The 26,131-nt window shown below is 38.7% G+C and overlaps 1 protein-coding gene across 3 annotated transcripts in view; it reads right to left on the bottom strand.

The window, feature by feature from the left end:
- The window catches only part of Tmem117 (transmembrane protein 117), a 441,165-nt gene that overhangs the window by 129,545 nt on the left and 285,489 nt on the right, over positions 1-26,131 (bottom strand). For all 3 annotated transcript variants that reach the window (XM_075960448.1, XM_075960449.1, XM_075960450.1), the window contains one exon: positions 16,009-16,106. In XM_075960448.1, coding sequence (XP_075816563.1) covers positions 16,009-16,106 — 98 coding nt within the window. The remainder of the gene's footprint in view (positions 1-16,008; positions 16,107-26,131) is intronic.

Here is a 26,131-nt window from a genome sequence, read left to right as displayed (position 1 = left end):
TTGAGGACCTGGTAACTTTAACTGTAGAATAATATCAGACACCAAATTCTAGAATCAAATTTTGGCTCTCATTCCTACTAAAGTGTTATTTTGCTTAATCATCTTGGAAAGGACAGCAAGAATATGTATCTGTACATATAATCACATGTATCACATATATATTTCACACACATATATAATATATATTCATTGTATACATATAGTTGTTAAGCAATAGAAAGACTTTCTAAGAAATGTACTGTTAGTAATTTATCTTTGGGTGAATATCATATGTTCACTTACCCAAATATGAATGATATTTTCTACTAGATAGTTTTGATTCCTAGGCTACAACACATGCAGCATTTTACTGTACTACATACTACAAGTTGTTATAATGCAATAGTTGATGTCCATTCATCTAAAATAAATATAAATTGAAAGATATATAAAAATGTACTAGATTGCAGAAATTCCTACCTCTATTATTAGTTTATGGGACCATTTTCTCATGTGGATTGATACTGGCTGAAGTGCTACTACGTGGCACATGACTATATTGTAAATCATACATACACAGGCACATCTAAAATTATGTATTTGTATATGTACCTTCATACTAAGCTCAACCTGAGCTCATAATGATGAGTGTGACTTTAATCTACATTGGAGCTTTGCCTTGCTTTATACATAAGAAATTTGGCTTCAATCATCATCTATTTACTACATGTAATTTACTCATCACTGTCAACTGTTACACACATGAAAAATAACATTGCGAGTTATAGTATGATTGTTTATATTTGGATCCTCTCATCTTTATCTTCCTTCAGCTAGATACTCTTGCATCGAAAGAGCATGCTGACACTAATTCAACATTTCCTTACGATGTCAACCATAGATAAAGAAATAAGATCATCCAGAATCACAGAATTTTATGATGCAAAGAATTTTGGATGCCATAGACTCTCTTCTTGAAAGAGATGATGCTGGGTCACTCTCTCTAGTAAAGATTTTCAGCATGAAATGTGAACTCACTCTTTCCAAATGAGCAGAGCCTGCCATTGATGAACTCCAGTGTTTGATGACTCCTCATTTCCAGTGTTTATTAGGAAAATGCAGTGGTTTTGTCGTGATTGTTACTGTCAATATATGACATCACCTGGAATCTTTATTTTCAATCTTACAAATGCATTTTACAGAAATTAGGTCCTTGAAAGCACTGCAGATAAACCAAACAAGAAAACTATCAGTTGGATTTTCATGAATGAACTTAAAGCAAGCTTCTATTAATACATCCTATCTATTGGTGTATTATCTATATATTGCACATCTTATTTTCTTGTAATCCCTATAATTGAGAGAAAATGACATACAATTACATCAGGTTAAACTACACAGAATGCTTTTGGTTATTACTATCAGCTCATAAGAGCTCTTACATTGGTATATCCAGCCATCAGTAACATTCTCTTACTTTGAAGTTTATGATTATTTTAAACAAGATCAACCAAAAGAACGCAGGGAAGAAATGACTATTAGAAAGGATTCAGCAGCTCAGAGAACTCATTGGCCCAAGGACATCAATTTTGTGACCTTGGGTAAGTTGTTCCTTTTTTATTTCCATTTCTTTGCCTAAGGAGGGTATTAGACCATAAGTAGGGAAACACCATGACTGTTTTGGTGTGTGTGTGTGTGTGTGTGTGTGTGTGTGTGTGTGTGTGTGTATGCTTGTGTGTGTTGTTACTGTTGTTTTCTGAATATGAATGCTTGTGAGTGCATGTTACTCTGGTCATACATGTGGAGGTGAGAGGACAACTTTCAGGTGTAGCTCTTCACCTTCTACTTTATTAGAGGCAAGGTCTCCACCTCATACATCAGATAAGCTGATTAGGGAACTTATGGGCATCTATATCTCAACCTTTCTACTTTCAACAGGAGTTCTGGGATCACACATGTGTGCGCCATTGCATCCAGTGTGTCTTTTGATCCGAACTCAGACCCTTAATCTTGTACACTGACCTGACCCATCACTCCATTCATGGTTCTTAAATTTTTATGCCTTTTAAAAAAGCCAACCAGAAACCATTTTTAAAGAGAAAGAAAGGATCATAATAAATGCACGTATCAAAAACATGGTTATTAATGGACAAATATGTTACACAACGGGAGCAGTTTTGTGCAATAGCTTCAAGCTTTGAAATCAGCCAGATTGCACTCAGATCTCAGCTTTGTCATTCACTGCAAACAAAACCACAGGATTTTGTCTTCAAAACACTGCCAAGAAGGGCACACAGTCTGTAAGGCAGATGTGCAGATTAAAGGAAGCCACGAACACAGCGGGTCTGGTACTTGAGACAGAGAAGCAACAACTGTCAGGTTCTGTCTGGTGTGTGTCTGATATGACTGATATCTTTCTGCCTTTCTTCATCTTTAGTGTTTGTCTTTCTTGTGCTAAGTCACTCTGTGTTGAATGAGAATGAGGAGAGAAGGCAGGCTTTCCTTGTTTAAAGGAAAAGCGTTACATTTGTCGCCACTAAATACAGTGTAAGCTCTGGGGGTTTCATGTGAGGTCTGCATGGTGTTGACATACAGTCCTTCCACAGCTACGCTGTCAGCAGTGTTTTCCTGGTTTGAAAATCACAAGGGATTATTAGTTTTGTGTGTTTTTCTGTGCATGGCGATCATGCTATTTCTCTCCATTATGGTGTTGTGATACACTGATAAGCCTATCAATGTTGAACCACCATTATTACCAAAAAATAAAACACAGTTATAATACATAAATCTTTTTTTAAATATTTATTTTTAATCATGTATACATGTGTGTGTATATATACATACACACACACATATATATATGGGGTTGTGCACTAGTATACAATGTCATGATATGTTAAAGAGGACATGAGATTCCTCCACAGCTCAAGTTACAAGTAGTTGTAACTTGGATGCTAGGAACTAAACTGAGGCACATGTCCTTAACTGTCAAGTCATACCCTCAGTCCCAATGCATATCCCTTAAATGTGCTATATGTACTGTCCTTTGTTTCCTAAGGAGCTTTTTAAAAGTAATTTTATGTCTTTGTTCAGCAAGGTCTGTTTCTGTTCACTGTTGCATATCTACTAGAATTCCTCTTCCAGTAAACAAATCACACACACACACACACACACACGAATGAGGTAAGCCTGTCTTTTTACCTGGCTCACAGCAAATATCTGCCTAGATTATACATTGATTTAGAATATGAAATGCTCAGTTTGTATAGACTTTATCAGCAAGTTCTATTTAACCAATGTGAAAGCAAACTTGGAGTACCTCCCTCATCAGATCTGAGGCACCTCTGCCTAGTTCCACCTTTGTCCAAAGAAGATTTCCTCAGAGCCTGGCTAACAACTCTTCCCAGCATGCAGGTCATTGGGTGTGCAAAGGCCTGGGCCACGGAATAAAGTTCAAAGTCAGCATAGGCAACTTTGTGAGACCTCATCTCAAAATAAAATGGGGCTAGGGATATAGTCTACTTGCTTAGGGTGTACACCATCAAACTTAAAGTGTGGATCCAAGGAACAGCTGCTTTCTGATTCCAGGAAGAAATCGATCATTGGTAGGGACCCTCATCTTGTCTTCAGTGAAACTTGGCTTCGCTGTCCATGGTCCTAGTTTTGCTCCCTGGCCCACAGAACAAGGTAATGACGTGCTTTCCCTTGCTAACAGTAACGAGCTGCCCTGTAAATGACAGCAGAGTGTTAATTCTTAGCAATTCTAGCTCTCAGCCAATCAGCTATGGATTTCCAGCAGTGACCAGTGAAGCACAGAATTGAGTTTACGGATCACCAGACTCGGATCCAAACCTGGACCCCACCGAGGCAGAGATGTGAGGGCAGCCAGATGCTCCTCACAGACATCAGAGCTTTATTGTTTATTTGGTCTATAAAATGTTAGCCAGTTATAATTCAGACAGTTCTAACTATGATTGACAACTATGTTTAGATAGTTATTCTCTAAGTAGAAAATCTTAATTCAAGCAGAAAGCTTGGTTATAGTCCACAAAACCAAACATCTTTCTTCAAGGAGGAGTTTTTAAAAGGCATTTATTTCTCATGTGCACACACACACACACACACACACACACACACACACACACACACACGTGTGTGTGTGTGTGTGTGTGTGTGCATGATGTTGTATATGGATCTGCCTATGTATGGAGGTCACAGGTCTATTTGTGGGAGTCTGTGCTCTCATTCCACTGTTTGGGTCCCAGGGTTTGAAGTCAGGCCATCTGGTTAGGGACCAGATGCCTTTATCCAATGAACTAGTTTCCTAGGCCTCTAGCTCAAGAGAAACTTCTCAAGACATTCCTGCATGTGTCTACATGTAATGTTACAACACTCCTCTCCTCACCACTGACCCTGAACATTTGGGTCCTTAAGGATCTTCACTAACAGGCATTTTCTTTCAAATATGTACAACTCCAAGGGCTATTCCTGATGCTAGTCTGCCTTTCAGTGAATGGAAGGATGGGCTATACTAGGGGTTACTATTTAAGTGATGCAGGATGAGCTTGTCTGTCTGTTTGTTTGCTCTGTTAAACTCCACTTACCTTTAAGACATAAAGATCTATATGATCCAAATGTTCATGGTCAGGGACGGTGGTGATGTTGTCATAGGTATACACCCTTCAGTGTTTAAATGACCTTTACACTTAGGTGTTGCAGATTAAATTATTTAAAATTTGTTTTTTATGGTTTCCAACTATGTCCTCCATCTGACTTGGCTTTATAGGTATCACAGAGCATAGCACTTTGGGAATCCCTGACCATAGAACAGAACTCTCCGGAAGACATGGAATGTTTGCTGTCTGTCGGACACCATGTTAAGTCCAGGGACACAGCAAGGACAATAGTCCTGCTTCCAAATAGTGGGATAAGGTAGAAATGTGTATAAAACGTAATCACCATGTTTGATTTTAGTACATTTTAAAAACACCTAGTGGTATTTTAGTTGATAATATTGTGAAGTATTTGTTCTTTATCTTCCCACTAAGTGAAAACAATTAAACAAATAGTAAATTTTTGCTAACCAATTGAAAGATGGTTTAATATGATGCCTATGTAGCGACATGAGCTTATTCTCTCGCATAAAAATGTGTTTCTGTAGACGAAACAAGCTACTTCTATAGAGTAATAAGCTGTAAAGTGTATGTCCTTCTGACCTTCTTTTTCATGTTTCAACTGTCCTCATATTTCTCAATTCCTACACTGCTAATCACAGCTTAACTTAGAACAAGCTTGGCTTCAAACAGCTTCATTCTAGAGAACCATTTTGGCCAAGGTAATTTTCCTCAGTGTTTAAGACCATGAGAGCTCAATGCTGGGACTTATGTCACCCATTGCTGGCATTTGGCTGTGGATGCTATAGCATGCCATGATAAACACTCTTGGCATTTGACACAATTTCCTTAGGGTTTCTTTCTTTCTGCGCACTCTCCCGCCCCTCCCATCTCTCTCATTTGGAGACTCCTCATCTCTCCAGGTTTGTAGCTAATGTATGTTTTTCTTCTGCTCTATTACATTTCTCCACACACCATCTACATGCAGCTGCCACCTATACAGACTGCAAGTATAAAATAAAATATATTTTTCCTACACTACTGTCATAGAACTTACTCCCAAGATTCATACCCACATGACTGACTATTGAGTGTCTCTGTTCTCCATGACTGGGCTCACTGTGCCCCACTTGAGACTTTGCTTCTTCGGTGGTAGCTCCTATGGCAGGAGACAGCTGTCAATCATCGTCCACTGAGCTGGGGCTCGTCTATGTACACTCAAAGCTACCACTGACTTCTCCTCTTTCTAATCCCCAAGACTTAACCAACCAGCAATTCCTCCCCCACATGGCTCCTTCTTATTCTGAGATGACACTTCAGGTCTACTTCTTTACAAAACCAATTCCAGCTCACCTAGCACATCACCATTGTGCCCCGACAGTGCCCACATCCCAGTTCATTCTCCCTCTTTTCTTCTCCCTGCCTTCTTCACTGGACTGAAATGACATTATCCTGATTTTGTCTTTCAAAGTTATATTCTCATAACCACAGCCAGCATCTGCTGCAGGAAACAATAGGCCTTATAACAAAATTCTAATTAACACATAATTAACAATAATAATAAACAATGAAGCCAGAGCTGAAAGCCAGGCCGGTGGCTTAAAAGGCTCTGTTTCTAATAACTATGTTACATTATACTCAGTATTTAATAAGTAGTTGTTTTTAAGTAGATTATTTAAAACTTGGCTAATTTTAATTCAGGAATATTAAACTTACAAAGTCATGAGTTGGGTTGCTATGCAGTCATAAATGTTTCCCCAAGAGTTAAATTTATCTGGCAAGAATATAGGTCATTTTTCAAAGTGAATGATTCATATCATATGCTAACAAAGTAATTAGGTTTCCATGTGTGTCTGTTTGTCCAAATCTGTGCATGCCTGCATGCAGAAACGTATCCATCTATGTGTGTAAATGTGTGCATGCATATATGTGTGCATCTGTGTGTGAAAATGTATGTATGTATATAAGTGTACATGTATGTGAACAAATGTCTGGATCCATGTGAATGCATGTGTATACAAATCAATATGTACCTGTGTATGTATGTGTACCTGTGTGGGCACTATGTGAATACACGTGTGTATGTGTGTATATATGTGTGCATAAATGTAATGTATGTGTATAAAATTACATGCATGTGTACAGATGCCCATGTGTCTGCATGTACAAATGTGTGCACATTTATGTGGAGGCCAGAGAACAACCTCAGGTGTCATTCTTCATGTGCTGTTTACACTTTATTTTAGTCATTTTATTTTTAGACATGATCTCTCACATTAGCCAGGAGCATTCCAAGCAGGAAGGCCAGCTGGCCAGAAAGCCCCGGTGCTCTGCCTATCTCTGCCTCTTCGGCCTGAGATTACACGTGGTATTACTTTTGTGACATAGGTTCTAGGACTCGGGTCCTCTTGTTTGTGCAGTGAGCACATTACCAACTGAGCCGTCTTCCCAACCCCAGTTACCTTTTAGTCAAGAAGTAAGGAGCTTATGTCTAACAAAAAAAATCAGCTGGAGCATTATCTTTGGGTATTTCTATTTTGAATACTAATAAGTAGCCATCTTTACCATGGTACCTGCTAATTTATTGTTAAGGGGAATGATTTACTAGGTGCAGGCATTTTAGTTTGAAAAAAAATGGTTTGTTTCTCCTCAATTACAAAGACAGTTTTCAACCAGAGATAGATATTTAATTAAAGAAAAAAGAAAGAAGTACACAGTGTATTAAATAATGATACTCACTCCACCATAACATGCAAAATATGAAATATTTTTTCAGTTAAAAATGTTGTCATAGAAACTGGCTAGTTATTTCTATGGGTAAAAGTGCTGACCACCAAGCCTACTAACATGAGTTTGATATCAGACACCCACACACATAAAGATGGAAAGAGAGAACCAAATCTATAAATTGTCATATGACTTTTGCACACAGTATAGCTTGTATACACGCACACACACACATGCGCACACACACGCACATGCACACTCATGAATAAATGAGTGTTTTAAAAATAAATATCAAGGTTCATCAGGTTTGATAAAAATTTGAAAGTACTATGTTTTTTTCTTATTCAGTGTTGAATTATTTCTATATTATTACTAATAGATTGGTACCTAGTCTTTGAAAAACAATTTTTATTAATGAGTAACACAGGACTTCATCATACAGGTTCACTGGGCATTAAGAAGTTCAAACTATTTTAGGAAATTATTAAATATGAATATGAAGTCTGTTTTATGTGGTTATTAGTTAATGGTCAATATTTTGACCTCAGTAAAAATTAAATCAAAATTATTCGCTTACCTCCATCTTAGCCTCGCAAGAGAAAATGATATTATGATATTCAAAGAGGTATCACAGAGTAACAAAATGTGTGCTTTTGTAAAAAAGTAAAGAGAAACCTATTGTAATCATATAGGTCATGATATGATGTCTGCAAGGATGCTAGTAACACTTCTTCCTCTCTGACCCTTTCATGATTCTTGGGTATTTTTCTTCACTTTATTTGTTATTTGTTTACTGTATCCCTGCTCTTTTGAGACAGGATCTCTTTTAGAACAGGCTGGGCTCCTTCCTGCTATGGAGCAGAAGATAACCTGGGTCCTCCAGCTTTCTATGTCCCGAGTGCTGGAATGCCAGGCACCATCACACCAAAGACAATGATTTTATTTTATTATATTATATTACAATTTGTTTTTGTTTTTGAGAAAGGGTTTCTCTATAGCGTTTGAGCCTGTCCTGGACCTAGCTCTTGTAGACCAGGCTGACCACAAACTCACAGGGATTAACCTGCCTCTGCCTCCCGAGTGCTGGGATTAAAGGCATGCACCACCACTGCCCGACCAAAATATTTTATTTTTGTTATCACATTAATAGCATGAATTAAAAATCAATAATAGTTGATTTGCTATGTAGTGATATTTATATGTATTTTAAAGAATAAATCTTGCCTGAAGATCGGAATGCAAAGCTAAGCCACTAGAGGCCAGGGATTGGTGGCACACACCTTTAATCCCAGGATGCTAGACACAGAGGCAGATAGATCTCTGTGAGTTCAAGGCTACCCTGGGCTACACAAGAACAGTCCGGAAACAGATCCAGATGGTGGTGACTCACACCTTTATTTCCAGTGTTTAAGAGCCACAGACCTTTAATTTCAGCACAGGGAGGTGGAGACAGGAGCAATATGGTTGTGCAGATAGAGGAATATAAAGGGGGAACTCAATGTAGTGTGGAGTCTGAGTATTTTTGGAGACAGGAACTCACCCCTCCAGGATGAAGATTTGGTAGAGGTAAAAGCTCTCTCTAGTGGTTTGCTTCTTTGTTTATCTGATCTTCAGGTTGAACCCCAATATCTGTCCCTGGGTTTTTATTATTCATGCTACATCTGGTGTCTAACATTTGGGGTATGAATTAACAAAAAAAAGGTGTTTGTCTGTGGCTCTGAAATCACTAGCATAGACTGGAGCTACACATGGCCAGAATCACTGTCCTACCAGTTAGGGTTTTCTTTCTTTAATACTGGAAGGCTCTCCCTGCATCCCCTTCTCAGGCTGCTGCCAATCTAGGTAGCTCTCTTGGAATCTAGTCAGGATTTTACTGTTCTACACAGCAGCAATAAATCTCACATCTTCATCATCATCGTCCTCAGCAGATTTGGTAAGATAATTGGAAATTCTTAAAGGGAGAAACTATTTAAAAAAGAAAGCTTTTTCCCCACATTAAAAAATGGGGAAAAAAACATTACAATGGAGGAATTTGGGTCTTTGTATGATAATATGCTAGACAGTTTGAAAATAGAATGATTAAATGAGAGGATAATTAATTTATATGGGATTTATAATTTTTATTTTATCACTAAAATGTTGGCTAATCTGAGTGCTAAGATACAAGTTTTAGAAAAACTTAATAAAACAGATCATAGGGATATTCAAATACAGAGAGACGAATTTAATGGAGAACCTTTTTCAGCATTGCATTTTAAGAATAGGGAGGAATATCTTAAGGTTTTCAAACAACAACCTTTAACATAATCAGTAAGCTTACAGCAAATGCCAAATGATAGAGGCTCTGTAAGAACTGAATGGATTCCTGTGCCAATCTTATATTTAAAGAGATTCAAGGAAGCAATAGTCTCATATGGCATGCACTGACCTTTTGTGTGAAGCAATGCTAAACTCATGGTCAGTATGTAATAAAATTATTTCTAAAGACTGGATAGACTTGGTTAAAGCTGTTTTAGAACCTGGCCCAAAATTACAATGGAGTACCTGGTTCAGAGAAGAGGCTAAGACTATTGAACAATGGAGTAAGGCTAGAGGTAGGGAAATCTCCCAAGATCAAATTCTTGAGGGAGGAGATAAGAAGGAAGAAAGAAGATTGAATCATTTACTAAAGTCATACAGGGCCCCCAAAAAGCCTTCATTCATTTCATACAAAGATTGACTTGAGCAGTAAATAAAATGTTATCAAATTCAGAAGCTAGACAAATAATATTTGACTCTCTGGCTTTTGAAAATCCTAATTCTCAATCCAAAGTCCATTAAAGGCAAGGTCAGCACCTTTGGAGGAATGTATCCAAGATACAATTAATATAGCATCTCATGAACATGATGATACTTGGATAAAAGAGGTGATTTCCAGAGGTTTGATTAAAGAAAACTGAAATGTCAAGTGTTTCAATTGTGCCAAACAACGCCACCTTAGAAAGTAATGTGAGCACATCTAGAAACAAAGGTTTTTTTTCCTATGCATAATTTATTCAGAACACCCCACCCTTCTGGATTATGTAGAAGATGGGGCAAAGGCAGGCATTGGACTAACTAATGTAGATCAACATGGGATGTTCAAGGTAATTGATTGCCAGAAGGAAACTCCTTGAGAGGCCTCTTGTAGGCCCCTATGTCAAAATCCAGTACAGTCGTTTCCTAAAATTGTAGAGGAAACTCCTTCCCAGAGCAGTTAAAGAACCTAATGCCTATTGTAAGACACCATACTGCCCTGGATAACAGAACATATATAAAAGAGAGAACAAAAAAAATTCATTAAAAACAATAAAGTGAGTATTTTATACCTTAAGAAAAGCTGTTAAAGAGTCAATGTGAAACCAAAGGATTATGAGATTAATGGCAATAAAGTAGTCCTTTATTATTTGTTTTACTTCTGGTCCATATCAGGTTGCTCTTATGACACGGGACAGAGATTATAGATTTTACTTTAAGAAGCTTTCTTGGGTTTAGAGAAGGAGAGAACACACTGCCAACTTTAGTCTTTAACTGGACTGGGACTACAAACAGACAGATTCTCTATTCCTTAGCTAATGAAAGCAACACATATACAGAAGAACCTCTCACATCACACACAGGCTCTCTCTCCTCACTTTTCCTTTCTAACCTTCCTTCTCCCATAGCACAGTCTTAACCAAACGCTTTGCCACTATCTCATTTGTACTATCATCTCTGTTACAATCTGTGTCAGTGATTTCCTTGTCACTCCCTGTCTAAGCCATAAGACACAAATACCAACTTTTAGCTACAGCATTTTGGGGACATTTCTAAGGCTATGTTTTTGCATACAACAGCTTGGACTAGTTCTTGTTGCTGCATTCAACAGTGCCCAACCCCAGTGTCTTGGCACGTGTTTACATCACATGTCCACTGTGTTGTTCAAGATGCTTGGTTCATCCTACATCCTCTCAGCAAGACACACTTCAAAGGTGACTCACTTCTCATTAGAAACTAAATGCATCTACTTAGATGTGACATGTACCACTCTGAGTTACAATATCATTGTTCAGAGCAACTAATGTGACTTAGAAGGGGCAGAATGGAGAACCCATCCTCCAATTCCTTCTATCAGTCTCTCCCCTAATCAAATACAATGTATTCTCCTTGGTAAAAACAAATAAGCCATGAGTATGGAAAACAGAATGCAAAGATGCTTCTCCTCAAGGCCAAACCAACTGTGCCTCTGGAAAATAAAGGCACAGATGACACCGTGAACATCATTTTCCTTTTGTTGTCTGCTCTTTTACGTCAGACAAGACAGTGAAAATGGCAGCTGGTAAACCCTTGAATAAAATTGGAAGTGAAAAAGACATTTTCATTCTTAGATCTTTATTCTTTTATGTTATGAAATGGTCTAGGGAGTGGCTTTGGAAGCCATTCGCGAATATTCCCCTTTGCATCTAGTATTTCCAAACACAGTCGTGATTTAGTCTTTTCCCAAAGCTGCAGCTGCCTTGTCTTTGCTGGTAGAAATGAAACCATCACCTTCACAGGGAAGTCCACTTGTCACTGAGGCAAGGAAGCAGACAGCCAGACAAAGGCAAGTGATGACATTCCAGTGGGGAATTGTGAGTTAAGAAAGTAGAATATCTGCACATTTTATAGGCTTGTGCTGTTCATTCTGCCTTGCATGACCACACTGAAACTCACAACAGTTTCCTTACTAGACCTCCTCCTCCTACATAGAGCTTAAACCAATTCTTTAAATAACTAGAGCAAAATCAAAAGGACACATCTTTTTCTGAGTGGATGATACAAAGCATGCAAATGCTCTCTTTTATTATTGAGACGACAAGTTTCCCAAATATCAAATTTTTTCTATTTAATCTCCTAAGGCTAAGAAGGAAACCAAATGCCCGTTATTCTAGCTCAGTTCCTTTTCATGACTTGTATGAACACAAAAGAAAATTTCTTTGCTTCCCATATGATTTCCATGTTCAATTCTTTGCATTAGATTTTGCTTAAAAAAATCAAGATACTATGGTTAAGATAATCTAACCACATCAAAATGTATAAAATAGAAAAGTATCTTAAAGTGGAATGTTTCTTCCATTGTTTGATATTTGGTGGTTGGAATTACAACTTTTGAATTACACGGAAAGACCACACTCAAATGTACTACATATTAATAATTTATATGAACAATAAATAAGTTTAAATTTTAATTTGGTCTACATATAAGATTGTATTTTAGGTAATAACTATAACTAAATTATTACTTTAAATCAATTAACTATGCATTTGATTAATTCATTGGAAGTGTGTCATCACTTATACTAAAATGAAGTCTTTATATAAAAGAGATAGACAGTATATAGATTTGAGAAAAAATTTTAAAGGAAAATGATATTAAGATGATTTAGGAAGGATTTAGGAAGAATCAGATATGCATTCCTCTGAAAGAATTGTAATTACAAATACCTCTGGCGGGGCTAAGGAGGTGGCTGAGATGTAAAGTGTTTGCTGCACAAACAAAAACATCTGATTTCAATATGCAGCACCTACATAAAATCAGGACATAAAGATGCATGTCTGTAGTTTCAGCTATGGGGAGGCAAGAGCCCTAGGATTTGCTGACCAGCTAAACTGTCGAGCTGTGGGTTCAGTAAAGTTTCCGGTATGGAAGAATACAATTGGAAGAGAAAGGGTTCAGGGTGCTTTTGGAGGACAGACTGGAGGCTAGATTCCATCAAAACATTATGCATACAAATAAGATTTTCAAATAAAAGAATTCTTAAAAAGGAATAGATGAATAACTATTGACTAAAGTCCCCAGTATTACCTCGAGCCTCCAGAAGCACACATATGTACACACAACACTCACATGCCTATGCTCCCCGCATCCATGCACTCACACACGAAACCAAACCAAAATAATCCAAAGAAAGAATAGCTAATGACAAGAATAACAGGGACTTCAGATCTCTATATGCAGGGGAACTCTGAAACACTCGGCCCTGAAATCACTGAAATCAGTGCACTCTGTATATACCTAGTATATGAAGATTGTTTTAAGAGAGGCAGTACACTAACATCTTTGATATTAGAGTCTGTCTCCTTTCAAACTGTAACTCTTCAAACTATTGTAGAGAATTATATGATGTAGAAAGATCCCCACAATCTCAAATTCTCATGTAGTAAAATAGCTGAAGAAGATGATTACTTGAAAAGAAGCACATCAGTTCTCTTAGGCGTGGTCATTTATAATGACTAATGGCCTTGAGACCACCTGTGACAACTGCACCCACTATTCAAGGTTATCAGGATTAAATGAGCAACTGTACAGACTACCAAGTCAGTCCATGGTGCTGCATGGGGGCTGAACACCCTCAGTAAGTGTTTGCTACATTGTTATATAATACTCAAACAAGTTATATAAGGAGCTTACATAAAAAGCACCATAAACACAAGCCATGCTTGACCCATGGAGTCGCAGTGTGAACAAGCAGCTACAGACTCATATACTTCTTACTTACTAATAAACCCACTTGTTTACTTGCTGAGAATTGAGTCCAAATCCCACATATCACTAGCAATACTTAACAACAGTGCTACATTGCAAAGAATTACATTGAGTGTTTATTTTCTCCCAGTACATAATTACCATTATTTTTGTAGCATTTTGTAGCGCTGTCCAATGTGAAGATGTATTTCTGTCAAGCATGAGGGGGAGAGGGGTGGGAGGAGGGGGAGGGAAATGGGAAGCTGGGAGGAGGCAGAAACTTGTTTTTTTTTCCTTTTCTCAATAAAAAAAGTAAAATGAAACTAACATCTAGCTCCTCCACCTGTCTCAGCTTTTCTAGCCAGCCATGAGGAGAATTCCCTGCAGGTAAGCTGATCCATTACCCTCAGCCTGACCAGGAGACCCTGCAAGCTACAAGTCCCACCCTGCTCCCAAACCCTACTATCCCTCTGCAACCTCAGTGGAACACTGAAGCACAGCCTGGCACTACACAGTGAGGACCAAGAGGTGAGAGACCAGATACCTGGTGGGACAATCTACTCTCTAGGCTCTCCATACTGGGGTAAAATCCTAGGCCCCTCCCCTGCCTGCCTTGGCTTGTCTAGCCAACCAGCAGGAGAGCTCCTGCAGGTAGGCTGCTCCTAAAACCCTGAGACACAGTTACAGTACAGAGAAGACCCAGAAACAGTTCCCAATATACAGACAACCATCACAAGGATTGGACTAAGATGCAAAGACACTACTGGTATCAACTGAAGGAAGAGATGGGTATAGGTGCCAATGCAAGAATTCATCCAACAACATAAAAAGCAACATGGTAACACCAGAACTTAGTGGTCAGACAACAGGCAGACTTGATCATCCTAACCCAGAAAAAGCAAAAGAAAACAATTTTAAATGTAACTTTATGAAGATCTTTAAAGAGGAAATGAAAAACTCCCCTAAAGAAATGGAGGAAAACACAAATAGAAATTGGAAGAAATTAATAAATCTCCCAAAGAAACTCAATAAAACCAATCAAGAAAAAACAATCAAACAAGTGAAGCAAACAGTTCAAGATTTGAAGTCTGAAATAGAGGCAATAAAGAAAACATAAACCAAGGGAATTTTGGTTATGGAAAATCTGGGTAAATGAACAGGAAATATAGAGGCATGCAAACAGAATACAGGAAATGGAAGAGAGAATCTCAGGGGTTGAAGATACTATAGAGAAAATAGATTAACTGGTCAAAGAAAACATTAAATCCAACAAATTCTTAACACAAAACATCCAGGAAATCTGGGATATCATGAAAAGACCAAATTTAAGAATAATAGGGATAGAAGAAGGAGAAGAATTTCAGCTCAAAGACACAGAAAATATATTCAACAAAATCATTGAAGAAAACTTTCCCAACCTAAAGAAGAATATCCCAATGAAGGTACAATAAGCTTAAAGAACACCAAATAGAGTGGATCAGAAAAAAAAAAAAACATTGTTGCATCATAACAATCATAATGCAAAACATACAGAATAAAGAAAGAATATTAAGAGCTGCAAATGAACATATAAAGATAGTACTATCAGAATTACACCTGACTTCTCAATGGAAACCATGAAAGCCAGGACCTGGACAGATGTGATGCAGACACTAAGAGAGCACAGATGAAAGCCAAGACTACTATACTCAGCAAAGCTTTCAATCATCATCAATGGAGAAAACAAGATATTCCATTACAAAACCAAATTTAAACAATACCTATCCACAAATGCAGCAGCCAAAGCATAGTCAAATCAAAATGAAGGCCAGTTCCCACTCCCTCCCTCCCATTCTTTCCACCCACTCCCTTTCACTCCCCATTCACTCCTCAGAGAGGGTAAGGCACATTGTTTTGAGGAAAGTCCCAGGCCCTCCTTACTATATCTAGGCTGAGCAAGGTATCCATCCAAAGAGAATAGGTTTTCAAAAAACCAGTATAAGCAGTCTCTGATGTTTTTTACAAATGAGCTCATGAAGAATAAACTCAATAAATCTGTAAGAGAGGATAATGACTTAAGTGTGGTCCCAGAGCCTTCCTAATAGAATTCTGTACAGTTAATGAAAAGCACACCCAACTCAAGTGCTTTAGTGAGTGGGGCAAAATAAATAATACAGAAACAAATAAATAACTGAGGCAATTTCCTACCAGAATAGGATGATCCTGACGTTGCCTTTCTTCCAGAAAGCTCTCGCCGATTTCCCCCAATCAGGGTAGGGCTTGTCCTGGAGCATCATATCGGTGACCTGGAAAAGGGAGGAGCTGGCTCAGCACTTGAGGAAATCTCAAATTCAGATTTCAATGCAAGCATAAAATTTAAATCTACTGAGAACAGAATATGCACATATTTAACATCAGAGCACACGAGAAGAAACAAATTAGAGGCATATGCTTCATTCGACTCAGAAACGTAAGAGTGCGTTTGACCTTCCATGCTGGATGCGTGTGTTTGCAGTTACTCAGCGTGTGACGTACTGATGCTGGTTTGTAAATGTTAATTAAGATTATACAGGGTTCTTTCAATTGAACTATGTTTCATTAAAACGATTAGCAAATACTATCTGTCTGCATTTTACACAGGTCTACAGTGCTCTTCAATCACATGGCCCTCTCCCTTCTCACTTGAATACCACCTTTAATAGGATGATACCTTTGATTAGTAATGTCTCCTTAGTGTGTCTAAATCATAAGAGTAAAAATAGAACCTTGAAATCCCAAATCCAAATGATTTTGCCTAAAACCTAATTCAATTTTTTTCTCTTCCTTTTCCATTCCGCTGCCCATGGCTTTTCCGACTCACACTCACCCCTGAAGTAGTAAATAAATAAGAGATGAGCGAAAGGGCATGCCTTCCCTGCCATAAATCTGGGACGGCACTTCCCTCAGATTAAAAGGCATGTATTCTCATGAGCCAGCGCCCTCCCACCTACAACTCTGCATCTTCCCCAAGCATGCTTCCTCTTTCTGCCCCCTCTGCTGAGGCCCAGGCACAGCTGTGCTGCCTCGTGCAGCCCCCAGCGTTGGCGCTAGTGCAGAGGGTCACACTCGCTGACTTACCTTCTCACACCACACCACATTTCGGTTCCCATTTTCACACTTCTCCTTTCTTTCTATCAGCCTTCAATATCCCTCACAGTAAGTATTTATCTTTGCGTCCTTTCTAATGTCTAACAATCACCACAGAGCAGTTCAAAATGCTTATACAAAAAAAATGACAAAATGAATTAGTAAATACATGGGTTTTATTTATTTGTTTGTTTTTATTTTTTATTTTATTTTTTTGAGACAGAGTTTTTCTGTGTAACAGCCCTAGCTATCATGGAGTTAGCTTTTGTAGACCAGGCTGGTCTTGAACTCACAGAGATCCACCTGCCTCCACCTACCAATTACTGGGATTAAAGGCATGCGCCACCACAACCTGGCAAAACGTGTTTATTTTTAAAGGTCCATTGACAAAGTTAATTGCTCATTAGCCATATTAACGCTTTCTGCAAATGTTCAATGTGCCATTAATAGCACACTATATGAACATTTAAAAAGCCTATAGGTGTGGACAATGCTTTTCCGAGAAAGGAAAATATGGTTTTATATGCACACGTACATATGGATATGAAACCTCTTCTTTTTCCAGAAATTTTATTTTCCATCAGACAGACATCATTCTACTAGTTTTGATTTTAGCTGATAATGCTGAAATTCAAACACACAGTGTCTTAGTCAAGATTACTCCTGCTGTGATGAAACATCATGATGAAAGCAGCTTTGGGAGGGAAGGATTTGTTTGGCTTACTCTTCCATATCACTGCTCATCATCAAAGGAAGTCAAGACAGGAACTCAAGCAGAGCAGGGATCTGGAGGCAGGAGCTGATGCAGAGGCAATGGAGGGGTGCTGCTCATTGGCTTGCTCCACATGGTTTGCTTAGTCTGCTTTTTTATAGAACCAGGACCACCAGCCCAGGGATGGCAATGCCCAAAATAAACTGGGCCCTCCCCCACCAATCACTAATTAAGAAAAAATCCTACAGTCTTGTCTACAGTGCCATCTTATGGAGGCATCTTCTCAATTGAGATTCCATCCTCTCAGATGACTTCAGCTTGTGTCAAATGTACATATTCCTAGCCAGTACACACAATGTAGATTCAAAATTAAGAGATTCGATATGGAATGGAGAATAATGCATGTGTAAAGGAGAAGTTGAATTACCCACTAAGAAATACTCCTGTGCTATCTGTTTACTTTCTTTGTGTTTTAATGTGTGCGCAGCATGTATGCAGCTGAGTGTGCATGTGTGCAGTGTTTGTCCAGGTGTGCAGGTGTGTACAGGCTTGCAGGTATGTGTGTGTGTGTGTGTGTAGGTGTCTGTGTGTCACAGAGGACAAAAAGGCAACACATTCACTAAAGTGAGAGTTACAGGCACTTGTGAGCCACTCAACACCAGTGTTGGGGATATCTGGAAGAACAGCCAGCGCTCTTAATCACCAACCCATCTCTCCAGTCCTTGCTGCTTTTGAAAGGGAGCTAATACCCTGAATATTTTATCATCTGCTTGGTTTTGTTCTGACCCTTCACAAATACAAATTTTTATTTTTTCACTAACAGTGATGACCAAGATTATTTCCTTCAAAAAAAGATTCAAGGTATTTATTGACACGCTCAAAGGGTAAAGACAGATAAAAAGTATGCAACGGAAGAATTGTGTTGTCACAAAAAGTAGGCAAAATATCCCCTATATCAGACACACAATCTCAAATGAGAACTTCCTTAAGAAAGAGCTGTGATGACAATTTCAGCCATATCCCTTCATCACTGTTTTGGAGAACAAGACTTGTGTTGAGTATTTATAAAACATCAATGTTTTATTTCATGTTTGACCAGATTAAAGAAAAACATTTCATTACTTTGTTTCATTCATATGTCTTCTGTTCTTGGAAGAATATACATGATAATAGGAATTTTCGTGTAATGAAATGATTACTGGCTGTGTTTTATTCAATTTTCATTTTTTTTTTGCTCCAGAGCAATTTCTGAGAAATACTTATCATATTTCCTAGAGAGCAGTCATCTGCAGCTAGATAGCCAATTATTGTACAGCTTGTTTTACAAAAACCACATCCAAAGACAAAGCATTTTCTCAGTAAAATGATAATATGGGGGCTCAGAAACAATTAGATGTCACACAGCTGGTCTTTTTCACCCCAGTTCCTGCTCTTTATTTTAAGACATATCACCTGATCGATGAGAGGTCACTTACAGCTAAATTGGCAGTTACTGGGACAATCATTAAAGGGATGCACTCAATAAGTAAAAAAATCCAATTACCTCCTACATTAGAGAAATCCGATTTATTTCTGGTGCTGGTCAAGGGCAGTCTTTATTGGGAAAGATGCAGGAAAGGGAGAGTGGAGGGGATGTGGAGAGCGCGGTGTGGTGGGAACACAGTACGATGCTGTGTGTGGTGGAACAGGATGCATGAATGAGTGGCAAAAATGCAGTGCATGACTGCTGATGTTTCTCTCCCAATCAGACAGTAGAATGTGAAAATGCAGGTCTGATTCTCTAAGCTGTGTGGGTCTCATAACGCTCCTCTTCCCTTTCCTATGAGCCATGTCTCAGCACAGGACACAGAAGCTCACCATTTGGCACTTACACAGAACTTTATCATGTATTGTCTCTCAGGGGAATGTAAGTCACTTTAGGACGTGTGTATTGTACAGTCTGGGAGGGAAAACATACAAAGCATACAAGCAAATGGTTGTAGAAATAATCTGTCTTACGTGGACAAATGGCGTCTTTGATAAGATGCCCTAGTGATGGCAGAAACATCACTGATACCATGCACGAACCATGCTTGCTGCAGAACTCAGTGAGGTATAAGACGATGGGAGTACTTTGCTTACTAATTGTCATAGTATATTATGGTTGCTTCATACTTTCCACTTTAATCTCATAGAGAGAAAAACGTCAGTGAGATGCAACGATAGAGTTGGGTCACGCCCAATATGTTGGTGCACACAACAGTTGCCAGCCTTGGTTCCAATCTGACCTTCTCAATGCTGGACTAGCTCTTGGGTCAAGGCAAAGCCCTTTCTTCCAAAGAAGCTCAATTCCTCATTGACAATCTCTGAGCTTACAAGGTATCTGTGGTATAGCTCTTCTCTCCCTCTGCATCTTCACAACCATCTTACTTGTCTTACTTTCTCACTCTTTGAACATTTAACATCTCTATTATCATCATTTAATTACATCATCTTCCCTTAGTCATAAAGAGTGAAAAAAACTATTATTCTGTCCCAAACATCATCTCCATATCGTTATGGTTTAGGAATTTTCTATACTCTGCATTCCTTTCACATTGTCCCACAAGTGAGCGAGCTAAACAAGACTTCACCGTCCTTTATCCCAAGTCTGTCTACTGCTTGCAGTGGCTAAACTACTTAGAGAACTAAGTACTCTTATAAGAGGGATTTCACAAAGACTCAATCAAAACCCTTTCCCACAACCAACCTGTTTACTGTCTTTCTCCCCACATTTTTTTTCTTTGTATTAGGATATTTTTTGAGGCAGGGTCTCAGTATGCAGCTCTTAGGCTGGCCTGGAATATTAATATGCCCTATAGCCCATATTGGCCTCAAATGCATGATGCTTCCACATCATCCTTCCAGGTATGTTTATTTTCATTAGACTGAAAAGAAAACTGGGCCACAGAATTGTCTTTAGGAATGGGAGGCTTCACTACTGGGTCATTATTGAGACACACCAGCAAGAAAGAATAAAAGAAAACTGGTATTACTGTTTTCTTTCCTGCTAAATTATTTGTGTTGCTAATTTGCTCAAATGTTTTCTTTTGTATTTTGAGTGTGAAGGTTTTTTTTAAGGTGTATTAAGAGGTGCTGTGCTCTGTTAGGTCTTTGGGGATCATGTCTGTAACGTCTACTTTCCTTCTGTGCTCTATTCGCTCCTATCCTTTAGGGAAACAACTACAAACATGCTGGTTCTCTGTCTATGGGGTCTTCTCTCTTCAGTTTTCAGTGTTGCTCATTCAACTATGATCTATACTGTGCATTTGGCAGGGTGTGACTAAGAACTATAGGAATCCACTTTTGTCCTTTGGTACCCTATTTTGCTCTATTCCCAGCTCTCTCTATTTTAATCTCCAACCATGTGGGGGGAGTGAGTGGGAGTGGGTATGGGTGGGTGTGAGTGTCGGGGTGCGGGGGTGTGAAATGAGGGGAAGTCACATCAGAGGACAATTCTGTTGTGATGATTCTCTTCTGCACATTTCTCTATGTTCTGAGCCCTCAGCTCAGGTCATCAGGATTGGATGGAAGGTGCTTGACCCACTAAGTTTTCTTGTCAGCCCCAGTCTTTGCTCTTTAACATTTCATTTCTGGGTTTACCACCTATTGTAGTAATAAGAGTGGCGGCGGGGCTGCGTCCCCAACACCCCAGCCACCTGCCCAGCTAGCTTTACTCGAAATAATTACACAGACACTGTATTCTTTTAATCACTGCTTGGCCCTTAGCTCTAGCCCTTACTGGCTAATTCTGATATCCCAATCAACTCATCTCTAACAATCTGTGAGCACCAGTCTTACCAGGAAGATTCTAGCCAAAGTCCATCCTGGGTTGGAGCTGGGGCATGGCATCTCTCTGAAGCGTCTGATCCCGAGAGGAGAGCTGCGGAGTATGACTTCACTTCCTCTTCCTCCCAGTGTTTTGTTCTGTTTACTCCTCCCACCTATCTCCTAACCAATGAGAGCCAAGCAGTTTCTTTTAATTTAACCAATGATCTTCCTCCATCAACCTATGGCTTGATCTTCCATCTCACCTATCTCTGAAACCTTGGACAGCTACACACACACACACACACACACACACACACACACACACACACACTGCACTTTTTGGATACTGTAATCAATTCTGCAATTTAGAATTATTATCTCTTTCACTTTAAATCATGTTTGCATTGGTTTTTTCAGTTGACAAAGATTCTACTTCTTTGGAACCTTGACTATATATCGTCCTGTCTTTCACTAGTCATATATTTAAAGATAACTGTAATATACTTCTGTATGCCATATTTGTGGTATTTTTAGGTACAAGCTCTGGGAAGCAGAGTGGGGGTTATAGCAAACTGTGGTCTCTGACACTGTAAGTGTTCAGTCTGTGCACCCCTGTGCTGAATGGCTCTGTTTTATTGGCATCTCCACATCCATGGGAACACAGTATTGCTTCCACAGAGGCCTAACTTAGGTCATGTTATGTTGCAATGTCTAACTTGAATTTCTTAGGCTCTAGGGAAATTCTGCACTCTGCAGAACAACACAAATGTGTGTGTGTGTGTGTGTGTGTTGTGTGCCTCCCTAACTTCATCTCATTCACAAGGACACACATACATTATAAGCCTTACTCAGCAGCATCTCCAGTTGAGACAAAGAGAGACCCTAGGCCTAAGGTCTAAGCAGAAAGGATTATGGGTATTCACTGAGAAACATTAGCTGAGTACATAATTAAGTAACTAGAAACCATGGATGGAAGTCTCCCCCATGTACACTGATGCCATGAATGAATTACCACAAGAAATATCTAAAAACTCCTTGGCAAACATCTATTGGTGAACATTAAACCTGGAATGCATGCTCCAGCTTTTCAGAAACATGGCGAGGATTTCACAAGGCATGAATATTAATGTGCTTGCTTATTATCTCCAATGATAGCCTATGCTACCTTGGTGATGTATTGCACCGTATTGCTGAATCCCTACTGATTTACAAGAGTCCCGAACTGTTTTATTATTAAGTAAAGAAATTGGGCACATCTCAGAATATCGAATCATTTGGAGAAAGACACCTGAATTACTGGGAAACAGAAATAAACATAATCAAAAAATCCCTTCCTGTGCAAGTTGTGCAGAGTTTCAAAAATAAATATGATATGGTACAATTTGCTTCCTACCCAGTGAGTTATAATTTGCAATAAATAGGGTAAAGGAGAATGATTACCGGTTCCTGAGCAAGAAGCCACAGACAAAAACTCTGACTCCATCCTTGGGCATGCTGTTTCTCATTGCTGACTATACTGTGAAACAACAATAGCCCAACAGTACAGGGTTGGGCGTTTATTTTTTCACTGTTGGCTCAAAGAAAGAGTTAGGTTACTGTGTGCACACCTAACCCGCTTTGCTAACACAGATAATGTAATACACGACACGATGGCTTTGTAACTGTGTATATAAATGGAGAAATTACAGGAAGAGAAATAATGGATATTCCAGATATCCCATTATAAAAACCAATATCCACAAAGAAGCCCTAAATCACAGAAGAGCAAAATATCTCAGATTGATAACTAATCCCTTGTGAAAAGCCTAACCTCTCCACTGTTTTCTATATGTGATGTTCAAAGCATTCTAGTCTAAAGGCTAGTCTAAAGAGTTGTCATAGCCTGGGCTATGAATCCTGCCACTCTCTTATTGACCATCTTGCAGCTTGACCGTAGAGTCAGACATTATGCAGGACGGTGACAGTGACGTGTTGCTGAAAAGTTAAAATGAGTACTGATCTCTGTCTTCAGAGTTGATGCGTCATGACGACGCGACAGTGTTTGAAGACACTCACCACAAGCTTCAAGCTTAGAAAGCAGAAAATAATTACCCCAAAGCAGCTGTAATTAGGAACCCAATTCATAAGCATTTGGTATTTAAAACTGAAGCCAATTCTTTTGCTCTCAAATAAGGAAATAGAGGTTTTAGGGGAAATCTATACAGAACCTAGTGAAAGTGGTTTAAGACGCTGAGTCATTTTCTGTGATTTTGCTAAGACATTGAGTGCATATGCAAGCATTCACAAAGATTGCTTAAAATTATAGGTAAGTATACATTACAGCCAAGAATTAAAATGGAGAGAAAGCCTGTTTCTACCACTTACCAAAGAATACGATGCCACAGAACAAAGTCCGTCGTCTCCTTTTCCCCAAACTTTCCCGTATGAACCCAAGACATAACCATTCTGAAGAGTGCATTTCTCATCCTCACTTCCCTTTTGATCACTGTGATTTTGCTCTACACAGCTTTGCTCACAGCAAAGTGCAATCAAGTGCATTGCTCACTTACAGACAGCACATTCACACTTAAGTAAAAGCAATACTAATTCCCCTGCACCTCCTCTTATTCTTCATTCCAGTTTCTCTCAAATATGGCTGCACTGAACCAAATGGTTACAACCTCGATCTCTCTTCATATCTACGGCTGCATTAAAGTTTCATTTTTATGTGGTTTGGAGTTTTTCTTAAAATCTGAATCTTATAAATATATTTTGAGTTTTATTTGATTTTTCAACAAATAAGTCTTCGATGGTTTTAATCCTCTCTGTACTGCGCTTCTTTTTATCCTATTAATTTCTGATCACATCATCTTGTTTTCCACTCTTTTTGACTGATTTCCTGCTTCTTTTTCCTGATTTATCTTTCTCTGTATTTCCTTTCATCTTTCTCTTGCCATCGGCACATACTAGGGGAACCACCTAAGCTCTAATCCCAGCTCTTCTTTTTAAGTTTTAAATATTGAAGACTTATATCGTTAATTTTCAGTGTTTATTTTCTTTAATATCATAATCACCATTGAATCTATTCTTTGTAAGTTTTGAAACTGTGATATCTACAAATTTAAAAAGTTTATGTCTTCGATGTATGTTAACCATCTATAATCCTAAAATGCTTATTTATTTGCAAAGTCTTTATTTTGCTTTGTATAAATCTATCTTTATATGGTATGGTATTTTAACAGAAGTAGTATGGGTGCTGGTATAAAATCTGGTCCCATGGAAGAGGACCTGGGCTCCTAATGATGGAGCCATCACTCCACTCCCTGCTTGTATGTTCTTGGCTTAACATTCAAAGGTCATCCATGGCTGTATATTTATCCATTTATTTTAGATTTTTTATTTTCTTGGAATGTAGCTCTTCTAAGTATATCCCAGAAGTCTTTCTGAGCCTCATTGAGAACTAATATAACGTCTTATTTTTTACTTTTAAAATTATCAGTTCTGATCTTCTCTTTTGTTCTTTGGTCCTGCAGCTTGTCATTCTATTAGTTTTCAAAGAACCAGGTCTTTGTTGCAAGAATTCTCTGTATATGTTCTTTTCATTCCAATTTCACTGATTTCTTTCCTGATCTTTATTATTCTATTCCATCTATTGATTTGGGGTTGGTTTATTCTTGTTTTCCTAGGGCCCTGAGAAATGCCATAATGTAATTCCCTTGAATATTTTGATGTAGGTGTTTATAGCTATGAACTCCCCCTTAGATCTGCTTCTTTGCATTCCATAGGTTCTACTATGAACTTGTTGAAATTCCCTCCTAAAGTCTTTGATGACCTAGTCATCATCCCATAGAGTGTTCTGTCTCCATGAGTTTATATATCTTTTATATTTTTAAATACTGATTTCTTTGTTTCACTTATTTGTTTATTGTAGTTTCATTTAATTTTAAAAACAAATTTTTCTTATTTTATATACCAATTCCAGTTCCCCCTCCCTCCTCCCATTCCTCCCACCTTTCACCCATCCCACCCCCATCCACTCCTCAGAGAGGGTGAGATTTCCCATGGGGACTCAACAAAGTCTGGCACATAACTTTGAGACAGGACCAAGTTTCTCCACCCTATATCCAGACTGAGAAAGGTATCCATCCAAGAAATGGGTCTCCAAAAAGCCAGTTCAAGCACTAGGGATAAATCCTGGTTCCACTCTCAGTAGCCCCACAGAATGCCCCAGCCCTACACAACTGTCATCCACATTCAGAAGGCTTAGTTTGGTGCTATGCAGGTTCCCCGCTATCAATCTAGAATCATTGAGCTCCATATAGCTCAGTTCAGCTACTCTGTGGGTATTCCTATCATGGTCTTGACCCCTCTACTCATATTATTGCTCTTCCTTCTCTTCAATTGGACTCTGGGAGCTCAGTCTAGTGCTATAGCTGTGGATCTCTGCATCTAATTCCATCATTTGCTGGAAGAAGGTTCTGTGTTGACAATTAAGGTAGGCATCAATCTAATTACAGGGGAAGGCAAGCTCAGATACCCTCTCTACTATTAGGATCTTGGCTGGGGTTATTTTTTGTGGATTCCTGAGAATTTCCCTAGTGTCAGGTTTCTTGTTAGCCCCATCATGGCTCCCTCAATCAAAATATCTCTTTCTATGCTCTTTCTCTCTGTCCTTCCCCCATCTCAGTCATCCCGTTCCCTCATGTTCTCTTTTTCCCTTCTTCC

This window comes from Microtus pennsylvanicus, chromosome 2, assembly GCF_037038515.1.
Source record: "Microtus pennsylvanicus isolate mMicPen1 chromosome 2, mMicPen1.hap1, whole genome shotgun sequence".
Classification (NCBI taxonomy): Eukaryota; Metazoa; Chordata; class Mammalia; order Rodentia; family Cricetidae; genus Microtus; species Microtus pennsylvanicus.
This window is presented reverse-complemented; position numbering and strand designations above follow the sequence as displayed.